The 12,712-nt window shown below is 43.3% G+C and overlaps 1 protein-coding gene across 1 annotated transcript in view; it reads right to left on the bottom strand.

Moving 5' to 3' along the window:
- unc13bb (unc-13 homolog Bb (C. elegans)) overlaps positions 1-12,712 on the bottom strand; it is a 157,160-nt gene that overhangs the window by 3,572 nt on the left and 140,876 nt on the right. Inside the window, exons 31-36 of the mRNA XM_061262517.1 lie at positions 4,161-4,249; positions 3,375-3,521; positions 2,773-2,896; positions 1,836-1,892; positions 1,185-1,265; positions 73-220 (exon numbers count right to left, since the gene is read on the bottom strand). Of these exons, the coding sequence (XP_061118501.1) occupies positions 73-220; positions 1,185-1,265; positions 1,836-1,892; positions 2,773-2,896; positions 3,375-3,521; positions 4,161-4,249 (646 nt within the window). The remainder of the gene's footprint in view (positions 1-72; positions 221-1,184; positions 1,266-1,835; positions 1,893-2,772; positions 2,897-3,374; positions 3,522-4,160; positions 4,250-12,712) is intronic.

The following is a 12,712-nucleotide window of genomic DNA, read 5'->3' as shown; positions in this document are numbered from 1 at the left end:
ACAGATTCAGAAGAGACTTGTAACCGAATACAGAATGAGCAGGGAGGGGCGGGGTCAGCTACGAGCTCCTACCCTGAGCGTGTTGGGTGGTGACGAAGGTGCGGATGAGCGTGTCGGTGGTCTGGGTGTACAGGGACAGGGCGTAGCGCAGGGAGGAAAGCTCCGGGCTCTTCTCCAGGAAGGCCTTCTTCAGTCCGTTTCCTCCCGCGTGGAAGTATTGCTGCGGGTGAACATCAAAGAAGAGGAAGGTTCACACCACACGGGCTACCGTCCAGGGCCAGGTCTTTGGTCTTTACCTGTGTTTTTTGCTTGTGGATACCTTAGCGAGTCTTGTTTGGCTAGGTAAGCAGTTTATTTTTGCGTGTTGCGGTATTACTGTTACTGGTCCTTATCTTTGTTGTACAGGTAGCAGTTGAAATTGTTCTTCCCTCTAGGGTCTTTCAGCACACTTAACCCTGGTTATGGGTATGCACTTTGCACTTTGTTGTATGTTGCTCTGGATAAGAGGGTCTGCCAAATGCTACTCATGTAATGTAATGTAATGTTTATCAAAGGCTTTCCAGGAACCTCGTCAGGGCCTGTTGACTCTTTGTGGTATAACTGAAAGTCCCTTCATTACAATGTTCCGGGTGGAACCCCAGGCCTCCAGTTCATTTTATTTTTTAGGTACGCACAGTGCAGTCCTTAAGTATTTGTACAGTAATACTGTACATAAAGGGATGGTGGATGACTCCTACATAGTTCACACAATATGGATGTAAATAACTGCAAATTGAAGCGAACAGTCTCTACTTTAACCTCATTCATTGTTGTAAAATCATATTCTGGAGTAACAACCAAAAAGCCAATGTTTTGTCACTGTTCAAGCACTTACAGACCCACATTACTTCAAAAAGTTGTTTTTCGTAAAATTTAACTTCTACAGAAAAACCTGTCACGTTCAACAACATGTACATGACAACACATCTGCAGAATCTTCCAGCTAATTTCTGGTTTCTTCGTGATAAGATGCTCGTAAGACAAGATAAGATTCTTCACCGATGTGGAGCTGCACATGTGGCAATTTGTGCACCACAAGCAAACCACAATCTATGCCATCATCAGCTGTCTATCATTCCCCAGGACGTATGATCTACACTTCAGAAGTGAAGGATGATTCCGGAAGGCGGCCTCCTCGACCTCACCTTTATGGTGTCCAGCGCCACGTCCATGACCGCACACTGCTTGGGCGTCAGGCTTTTCGCCTCACCCGAGACCATGTGATCCTGTACAACCAATCAGAGAGGGGTGAGTGGGTGGGGACTTGAAACTCCTCCTCCAATGCACTGTACTTGAAGCACAGGGTGACTTAAACAATGTTTAACATTTGCATTGAGCAGAATCTTTACATACACATGAACAAGGCATGAACAAGTCCAGTGTTTGTTTTTAACTGCCTGTCCAGGGAATACAGATGTAAACTAGCCTTTCTGGTGATGTCATTGCCCCTGTTAAACCACACTAAATAACTGTCTAACTAAATACATAAATAAATAAATATCAACAGTGCAAGATCAAGAAAATCGACACAGAGGCAATACAAAAGAACAAGGGAATAAGAAATGCCCAGTTTCTACAAATACCAGAAGTAAAGTGACACTCCTACCGATATCTAACCAGCATTAAGGGCCCTAGCAGTAAGATGTGTGAAAGAGTGAGGTTGCGGTACTTTAATGTGTGTTGAGGGAACGGGTGAAAGAGTGAGGTTGCGGTACTTTAATGTGTGTTGAGGGAACGGGGGGCGGTACTTTAATGTGTGTTGAGGTACTTTAATGTGTGTTGAACGGGGGGCGGACCTTGAGTTTGGACAGCTGGCCCAGGTCTTTGGCAGCGGTGAGGATCATCTGCGCTCCCTGAATGAGCGACCATGGAGAGTGGGGGGAATGGAGAGAGACAAATACACACAGGGGCAAATTAAAGATTAGCTTTGCATTAGCCAACCGAGATTAAAAAAACATTTTATTTTTTTTGCAATCAATATTCTAATTATATTTACAAGAATACAGACAAAAACCAGATCTGGAATCACTCATTCAAACAACAAAAACAATACCCAACACATAACACAGGCATCGAAAGTGACGTAATACAAGCTGTCAGAGCCTGCAAAAACCCCTTATTATGAAAAGCCATACACCGATTTTCAAATAAATCACATTAATTCGGTAAACACAGGCTGAAGTAAAGGAGAAAAATTAGCTATTCTTGTGTTTCTATAGCTGCTACTGTAAGTAGTGTAGCAGACAGGCCAGTGTGTCTTTATCTCTGTGTGTCTTTAGCTCTGAGTTCCTGAAGTTTGAGGCTTCCTCAAAGTCACCATGTTAAGTTTAGCACAGTCATTGCGTCCATCCACTCTGCTAGAACTGCTCCTGCTTACAGATATTGTCCACCAGAGGGTGCCAAAAGCTTGCTGAAGCATTAAAGCCGCCACGCTCCACACAACACTTATTTTGCGCTGAGGTGAAAAGCCAAGGGGGCAGAAAGTAAAAGTCTTCCCTCAGCCGACTGATTTCACAAATCAGTTCTACGTCCTGGATGAAGAACTGTGCTAAATAGCAAATACAGGTGGTTGGAACAAAAAAACTGGGGAACACTTTTACTTTCAGTAACCTTGATATTCCACCTCTGATTTTGTACGGCCAAAAACAAGCCTCATGCACAAGTGCTTGTGTATAAAATGTGGAACAGGGTCGGGGTTGTGGGGGTGAGTGTGTGGACGCGGCCGGGGCTCACGGAGGTGTCGCTGCTCTGCGGCAGGACGATGGTCTTCTCCAGGCTGTTCATGACTATCCTCCAGAGCTCCTTTAGCACGCGCTTCAGCACCGTCTTCTCACACACCGTGGCGAACAGCATCAGGCTGGGAGAGCAACCCGACACGCGCGCGTGAGAACGCACATTTCTTCCCCGGAAACTACGCACACTATGCGCCTGAGAATGGAGGTTTCCTTCATGAAGAGCCAAAATGGCACCAAGTGTGTGAGAATGCAGATTTTGTTATGTAGAGCCAAAATGGCACCAAGTGTGTGAGAATGTAGGTTTCCTTCATTTTGAGCCAAAATGGCACCAAGTGTGTGAGAATGTAGATTTTCTTGTGTAGAGCCAAAATGGCACCAAGTGTGTGAGAATGTAGATTTTCTTGTGTAGAGCCAAAATGGCACCAAGTGTGTGAGAATGCAGACCATGGAATAGAGCCCTCCCCTTTACAGCTAAAATGCCGGTCATATTTAATTTATAAATGTCATTGTTTATGATATATATAATATAGTCTGCACCCAGCTCAGGTCTCCCACATGTACAGCCAAAATGGCGCTCAATGTGAGCAGGCCCAGACTCACTTTCCATCCAGGAAGTCCATGAGGGGCCGGAGGACGTTGTCGGAGTCGGCCTCCACCGTGCTGCGGCTGGCGGCGTTGACAGGGCCCTTCACCTGGTACAGGAGGTCAGCCATCTGCCTCATGCAGTCGTCGATGCGGCTCTGGAAACTGGAGGGACAGAGGGAAATGGGACTGAACACCAGCACGAGGGAAGCATCACGCGCAGCAGAATATCGCCCTCCATTTTGATTCTATATTTTACCTGCACCCTACTTCATGAAGGTTGCATATATTCAAATTCTATGACTGAATTACACACAGAAAGACAAAACCACAGTAAATCAGACACATTTACAGTGAATTTGCTTTTCACTTTCTTCCGTGTACCCAGTCCTGAAAGACTACATTGCATACATTAGCTACATTAACACTGCATTTGCATGTCACTCTCCAAGGATTTAAATGACAACAGCCCAGGAGGGGACTGCAGAGTGTCTGTGTGTTTGCAGGAAGTGGGAGTGTCTGGGTATGCATTTTACATTTACATTTTTGTCATTTAGCAGACACTTTTAATCCAAAGCGATTTACTAGTGCATAGGTTCTTCCACAATGCTGTATGCATGCTGTGTGAGTGTGTGTGTGTGTGTGTGTATGTGTGTGTGTGTGTGTGAGTGTGTGTGAGTGTGTGTTAGAGTGAGTGTGCGTGAGTGTGTGTTAGTGTGAGTGTGTGTGTGTGTGTTAGTGTGAGTGTGTGTGAGTGTGTGTTAGTGTGAGTGTGTGTGAGTGTGTGAGTGTAGCTCACCCCACCTGTTCCCGAAGGTGGCACTCAGCTCATCCAGCACGTTGTTGAGCTTCACCTGCAGCTCATTCAGCAGGTCACTGGCCTCCGTGTCCAGCTGGGCACAGAAAGACACAGACAGACACAGGCACACAGACACACAGACAGACAGACATAGGCACACAGACAGACAGACAGACACACATGCACACGGACAGACAGAGGCAAACAGACACACAGACAGACATAGGCACACAGACACACACACACACACACACACACAGACACACATGCACACAGACAGACAGACATAGGCACACATGAGCAGAGGAAGCAGTGGGATTAGACACGTCTGCACCGTTAACGTGTTCAACCCGCCATGTGGCTTAAACTGTCCAAGCGGCACAGCACCAAATCTTTCATTCCAATCCTGTTGTCAATGTCATTGAAGCTACAAAAGCAAATTACTTTTTGTTAAATCATAATTAGTTACATGGCAAGAGAAAAATACACTCAGCATGTAATCACCTGCAAAAAGAAATATGCACTTGAGTGGAGAGCAGCGTTAAAAACACACACGGCAAGAATGGAGGGGACACTCTAAAAGGGACAGTCCACTTTTAAGTTTAAAATATTATTTTGGTTTTAAAACTACAAAAACCTAAGAAAATGAGTGTATATTTTTTGAATCCCTTTGTTTACCATCACCATTCCTTCTACAACATTATACTTATGATGCTATTTAAAAAAAGAATTTCTTTTGCAAAAGCGTTTTTGAATCTCAGTGAGACAACCTGCGCAACTATTTAAGTGCATTAAAAAGCCCATAACCGCATGAGGCATAGAAGCTTATAAAAAACTATAAGTTTCCTCCTTATGAAACAAACATACTGACGCTTTGCACCCAAACCTCACAGTAGGATATCAGGATATCATTTTGGCAGATGCTCTTATCCAGAGCGACGTACAGTTGATAGACTAAGCAGGAGACAATCCTCCCCTGGAGCAATACAGGGTTAAGGGCCTTGCTCAAGGGCCCAACGGCTGTGCGGATCTTATTGTGGCTACACCGGGATTAGAACCACCGACCTTGCGTGTCCCAGTCATTTACCTTAACCGCTACGCTACAGGCCGCCCAGTATCAGTGTATGTGACTGAAGCGGGTTTAGTACTGGGCCCACTAGGTGCCGGTGGGATGAATAGGATCGGGTTGCCCCAGAAGACAGCAGCTCCACAGGTGTCCACTGTTTCCTGTTCTGACACGATGGCCGCTGTTCCTCCGGGCGTTCTGACCCCCCTGCCCGTCTGTCTTAGGGTGGAATCAGTTCCTGTGTTCTGCCCTGGAGGCTGAGAGCGGTTCCGATGGCTCGTCAGTCTGATCCGGTGTGACTCACCGGTGTTTTCACCTTCGTTATGAAACCCAGGAGGTTGTGACTCCACTGCCGGCGCATGGCCACATTCGGTTCCTATCCCAGCATGCCGCACTTCAGCTCTCCCACATTAGTCTGTGCGCCACTCCTTTTGTAGTTTCCACATAACATTTTTACACAATATCATCCGCTGTCGTAACGATATTCATGTTATTGATCAATATAACTGATCAATAGAACAAATAAAGAAATGGTTTGAGATGGGGGCTAGTAGCGGCAGCCAATCAGCAATTGCTCTCTACAAGCTTGCACAGTTGGTCTGGTACACAAAAAATTGTTCAACTAACAATGAACATTTCACTGTGTAGCAGGAGTTGATTAAAACACATTAACCAGAATTACAATTGCACACACGCAAAGGAGCGAGGTTCACAGAAGACTCTTCTAATTTTTGTCAGGCTATGATAGATAGACACACGCATTCTCAGAGGGGATTTACACTCAGTGAGCACTTTATGATGCATTTATAAAACATATTTTTTAGACTTCTTGTGCTATAGGCTATCCACTTAGAGTTTTGATGCGTTGAGTATTCAGAGATGCTCTCCTGCATACCACTGTTGTAATTTCTGTTATTGTCACCTTCCTGCCAATTTGACCAGTCTGGCCATCTCCTACCTCTCTCATTATCATTATATGTTTTTTTTATAAGTACAGGTGTTCCTAATAAAGTGCTCAGTGAGTGTAAGATTTGGTTATTTCTCCACAATCACAGATTTGTGAGATTAGAAAAAAATGTAAACCTGAATACATCTGAAGAAATATAACACCTGCATTAATTTGTCAAAGTTGCATATACAGCCTATGCGCTGGAATTCAGGCATTTCATATGACACCAGTAACATGAAAAAACAACACCCAATCAATACACTTGTTTGTTTGCCTGAAGGAGGGAAACAAACTATTGTGGCCTGACAGCCCTCCGTTATGCATTCACACGCGGTGGAAATGCAGGGCTGTAACTCAGTAGAAAACGCGACAGTGTTCTGCCCTTGTGGACACAGAGCGGCACTCTCACACGGATAACGGACGGCTCCCTGATTTCACCCCGCCCTTTGGGACGTCACGCTGATGAACAGCACGCTGCCAAGCGTGTCCGAATCGCAACCTTGGCTCGATTCCACGTCAGACTCGATTTGGCTCTGAAACAGCTGAGGTAATTACGTACGTCGAGGACAGTTTAAAACATGCTGATTGGGCACTGGGTGGCGTTCGCTCATGACAACGCGATTAGCATGGTGGCCGTCTGCAGCAAACTGTCAGAAAAAGGTTCTGAATTACCATGAAACTAAATTAAATGTTACATCTCTGAATATCGATCAATAACATATATAAAGTCTATTTACAGAAGAGACAACAAGTAAAATTACATTTGCTTATATAGAAAGGCGTCAGGTCTCATGATGGGCGGAGCTACAGTAAAATGTGCTGTCAATCAATTACTTGAACAAAAGGAAAAAACTCTACTATTCATTTAGCAAAACTATGATTGGCTTAAAGTAGTTATTGATAGTTCTGCCAATTCTGGGAATTCATGAAGCCCAGCTCGGAACAGACTCGGGGGGGAAAGGAAAGTTACTTGCTGTCATGTTTTCTTTTTGGATGTGAAATGCAAGCACTAGTTCCTTGACGCCAAATCCAATTAAACCCTCTGACCCTGCAGTGTTTCAAGAAGAAAAAAAGTTTAAAAATAGAAAATACACAGAAAACAAGACCTGAGTAACTTGCCCTCACCTCAGTTCAAGCCCACCTGTTTTGTGCTAGATTCAATCTTCATAAGGAGAATAGACGGAGAGGAACAAAGAATTTGAGCACATAGAAAGCTGCTAAGAAAGAATTCTGTATTTTCCAGTAAACTAATCAGACAGGGACCAAAAGCACTGAAGGTTCAGTGTTTCAGTGTTTCAGTACAATCTACATCTCAAATCCAGCAGCTGGAGTTTAATTTATAAGAAAATATGTTCCAGAACATTCCAGTCCTCTGTTGCAAAACAACATGGTTTTCATGCGCACACACACACACACACACACACACACACACACACACACACACACACAACTACATGCTATTTGTGGTCTGTACAGGACAGAGCAAATTGTGGATCTAAGCAGCATATTCACAATGCTAGTGACAAGTCATAGATCCATCAAACAAGGTACATTGTAACTACTTCCAGTAGATGGTGTGATATTTTCACAAAGTTACACAAGGTTTCAGAGGTGTAACTGTAGTTTCAGGAATGATGTGAGAAGTCAGTGTTAGCTGGACGGTAATTACACCAAACCAGGAAGATGGAGGCTGTAGGTAAGATGGGAGGGGTCTGCTACATCCTTAAATCCAAACACAACCCACCTTGTTTTCCGAGTCTTTGGACTAATGAGGTGAACATAAGAGGAGGAAAAAAGACAAGCAGAGACAACTTAGACAACTTAGTACAAAATAAATTATTTAAATATTATTTGAATTTAACACAGGAGCAGACTGAGAAGTTGAGCTAAGTCTGTGAAGGAGCTAATAATCTGAGGTTCTGCTTGTGCTGCACAAATATAAACAAGGACTCTGTGTCATTGCTTTTCACAAGACGTGATTCATATAAGCCACACAAGTTTTACGTAATTACTATGCTAATTTATAGAAATTAGACACATCAATTTTTGGCGACAGGTCGAGATAAGATAATTACAGCTGCAGTGACCTCGAATAGTAGTAGGCTGGAGTCGAGACTTGCTATAACTGTTTAACTGTAAACCACTTAGTGTGTGGAGTGACAATCTGTGCACGGTCAGCTACCAACTGTTAACCACTTAGTGTGTGGAGTGACAATCTGCGCACGGTCAGCTATCAACTGTCCTGAACCAAAAAATCTTACCACACTCTTGGTTCAAATGAGCAGCTCATACTGTACGTAACCACATTAACCACCAATTTGTTATGTTCCTGTTTTCTGTCTGTTAGTTTATCATTGTTAATTTTCATTATTCTTGTAATTTATTATTTTTCATATTCATGTCTGGTGTTCTGTTTATATTCATTAGTCTTTACACTCGTCTTCCCCTGTGATGTCTGAGTCTGAATGTTTACGAGCCTGAGTCCCCTGTCTGCGTGCTCCACTATTCGGGTGTTTACGGTAGTTCCAGGGTTCAACCTTCCTTCCAATCTTGCATTCCTTACTTCCTGCTTTCTCTCCAGTTCATGTTTGTGCATAGCACTAACATACTAATCCCAAGTAACATAGAATTTGTACAGTATTAATTATACTAACACACTAATATGTTTGTCAAACTAACATTCACTAGTTTTGGGCATTTGTAATTTAAATCACTTTACTAACTTACTACATTACATTACATTATTGGCATTTGGCAGACGCTCTTATCCAGAGCAACGTACAGTTGATTAGACTAAGCAGGAGACAGTCCTCCCCTGGAGCAGTGCAGGGTTAAGGTCCTGTGCGGATCTTATTGAGGCTACACCGGGGATCGAACCACCGACCTTGCGTATTCCAGTCATTTTCCTTAACCACTACGCTACAGGCCAACCCAGATATGGATACAAATACTAACGCATCTGCAGTTTCAATTCTGTTCTGTAACTCCGCCTCCCTATTGTATCACCGATTACTTGCTTACTTCCAGCGAATTATTCGCACCTGTCTCTCTGCATCTCCTGATTCTGTGCACTTGTCTACTCCCTAGACCGGAGCCATTTGTATTACATGTGTGTCTTTGTGAAACCAGTCTGCGTTTTTGTTTCCCCCTCATTATTGTGCTATTACCCTTTCATGTGTCTCACCTGATGTTTATTTGTTAGAACGCTCTCACTCCCATGCCCCGCCTAGTTTGTCTCATTCCCCTGTGTATTTATACCTGTCCTTTTCAGTTGCACCTTGCTAGTTCGTCTTGCCCTGTTTTTTGAGTCCCGAGCCCTTTATTCCTTCCCCCTGTTCTAGCCCCCTTATTCCCGAGCCTTGTTTTCCCAAGCCTTGTTTTCCCGAGCCCTTGCCCTGTTTATTGTTGGATTTCCTATGTTTGACCCCTGCCTGATTTTGACTCTTCAGTTGGATCTGCTTTTGTACTTTTGCCTGTGGACTGACCCCCTGGTTTTTGTTGGTGATTACGCTCTGTCTGCCCCTTCATCTGCTAGTAAACCTGCCATTTTCCACACCCCTGTGTCTGCTTCTGTTTCCTCCGCCGTGACACAATTTTACCAAAGGAGTACTTGCAAAGACATACATAAAAACGCCATGGGTATGCTAACACTGCATGGGTAATGCTAACTTGCACATATTTGAATATACTGTATTTGCAGCAGACAGCAACAGACTGTACCACCTTTAAAACAGCAGCTCACTCGGCTTGGTGAAAAGCCAGTCGAGTCACTTTAGTTACGTGTCGAATGGTTATGGAAAGTCTGTCACTTCCATGTTCTCTGTGGCTCCTGTCTTTTTCCCACCCCCAGCTTTCACTTCACGGCCTGACTGAGGCAAAAGCCTGACGATACCGCCTGAGAGCTGTGCAGACCAAACAAACATGTTGTGACATCATCAATTAGCTTTTCCGCATGGCCCACACGCTGGAAGCATTATTCAGCCGTGCACGTCGACGTGAACAACTCCCACAATCCGCTAGGATACGCTACACTCTTCCTTCTGTGCGCTCACAGGAACTGAATTTCTCTGGAGTTTAACATGGCTACTATGTGTGTGTGTATGTGGGGGAGGGGGGGGGTTATGCGCTCTAAATCTAGATTAACTAAGGAACACACACCTTATCTTCCGCCACCTTGCAAAGGAAGATGATGAAAAAGAGGAAAAAAAGATGTCTGGTTAAATGCTACCAACTGAGAGCTATTAAGCAATGACCAATGGCCCACGGAAACCGCTAAACAGCTACAGGAGAATGGCTCGGGTTTTTTCCCTCCAAGCCAAGCACATTTACATGTCTATGTATCTGCAGTATACTGTACATATTCATCTCGTGAATGTATGGTTAATTGTGGCACAGGAACCCCCCTTTTGATGAACACTTTGATAAAATTCGGTCTTCAAAAATCAGACATCGACACCCACAGGCAAAATGTCTCTTGACTCGATTTCCTGATGAAGTGCATGAAATGTCATTTGAGGAAGGCAAATACCGTAATATGGCTGGAAGGTCTGAATTGTGTGGACATTGAAGTATGGGCATTCCCTCCTTTCAAAGCAAATGCAAGTTCCTCCAATTTTGGAGCGAGGTAACGGCTTTGACACAAAGTGTTGTAGGGAAGGGGTGCTTTGGACTTAATAGGAGAGAATAGAAGGAGGTGGAGACAATTGTGCTGTTTGGCACTGTGGCAGAAGGATAGCCAGTATTAATCATTGCCATTCTGGACCCGTGACATTTATCTCAAAAAACAAACTCCATCTGTCATGGTTTCTGTCACTGGGGTGAACACAAACAACCTCTCCTAACGACCTAAACCTTCACACTGCCAAGAATAACGCTGGCATTTCTGCTCTGTCCAAACTATCAGCCTGCAGCATAAGATAATCCTGCCAACGCCGACCCACATAGGGGAGGGACATTAACTGGTGAATGTTAAAAAGTTCACGGAACTCAAACTATCTCCAAGTTTTATTAATCTGAAAAGAGTACTCTCATTTTGACACTCACCTTGACACAAGGATGCGTGTGTCTGTGCGTGGCAAGTATAAAATGTGAAATACTTCAGGTACAGTATTTTCACATTAATGGCATTGTAAGACAGACCCTTGCCTGAATCATAGTGACCATGTTTCTGTTGTCATTCTTATAGTAAAAGGGTTTGACACAGAATCTGTCATATCCATTCTCTTCCTGCCACAAACACATACTGTAGCATATGTGTCATGCACTTTAAATAGGTTATAGTCAAATGGGTTTTATCTGCCAATTTAATTAAAAAAATGAGTCTCACATGAAAATGTTCTTTGTAGCATCGTTCTTGCTATACAACTGACTAAATATCAAAACATATTTTCATATTTAAGAAAATGAACAGATATCACAGAAAACAATGTTAGGATACTTGAAGTTCTAAAATTTGATTTTCCAACACGACACTATCTGTAGACATCTCACCATGATACCATTCACCAGCCAATTCAGTTCGCATATTTTACAATGTCTGGTGCGTAATGCATTAGCTGTCATTTTTTCATATTTTTCCTACGGTTTAAAAAGCGCTCAACTTGAATGGCCTTTTAACCAAAGGCCCATTCCTGATGAGAAACTGCTGGAGGCAACTGTCAACCTGGTGAAGCAGATCTGCAGAATGGAGCTGACTGACAAAAGCTTTGATGGTGAAGTTGAAGCCCAGGGGGGGGGGTCAGTATCAGTAATGCAAGTGGGGAAGCAAAACTGTTCTCCAATCAACAATCATAAGCACCAGTTCACTTATCACCATCAATCAATAAATTCTCTCTGAATGCTGAAACAAGCCACATATCGGAGGGCTAAAATATCTAATATAGAGATAATAAATAATGTAGAGAACCTGCAGTGCATTTATCACCACCTTAAGACAGGTGCTTTGTGCAAAATGTACATGTGCATAATTATCCCAATGTTATAGCAGTGTAATAAACAACACAAAAGCTAGAACGCTGCTATAACAACATTAATTGCTTAATTATGTGTATTTTTAGGGAAAGTGAATAAGCATCAAGGACTTAAGGACTTAAAATTTACACAATTTACATTTAATTTCATGGAAGTAATAGTAATTATGCGAGTATAGGTAACAAAATGCAAATTAGGGTTAAAGTAAGCATTTTAGTAGTGCTACCAGTAGCTTTTCCATTAGGTTTGAAATGACTAAGGCTGATGGTAGCTATGATTTTGGTTGACCCATTGATCATGGACATGCCTATTCCCACATCCAGACTCCACCAGTGGATGTGTGAGCAGGCAGGGTGATGGCCTGTAAGGGAAGTTTGAAAACAATGGACGCAACGCAGCCCCATACTAATTACTAATAACTCCACCAAGCTAATACCCACCTTTTCTTCCTTCTGATTCTTGTCAAACTAAAGAAGAGAGGAAAAGAAAAAAGCTTTGATTGTCACTCTTGCCCTGAAAGATCAGAAAACTCAAAGCAGACCCAAAGCTCTCTCAACTTGTCCCGGAGACTA

This window comes from Conger conger, chromosome 12 (genome assembly GCF_963514075.1).
Source record: "Conger conger chromosome 12, fConCon1.1, whole genome shotgun sequence".
NCBI classification, from domain to species: domain Eukaryota; kingdom Metazoa; phylum Chordata; class Actinopteri; order Anguilliformes; family Congridae; genus Conger; species Conger conger.
The sequence above is the reverse complement of the archived record's forward strand: the minus strand, read 5'-3'. Positions and strand labels throughout refer to the sequence as shown.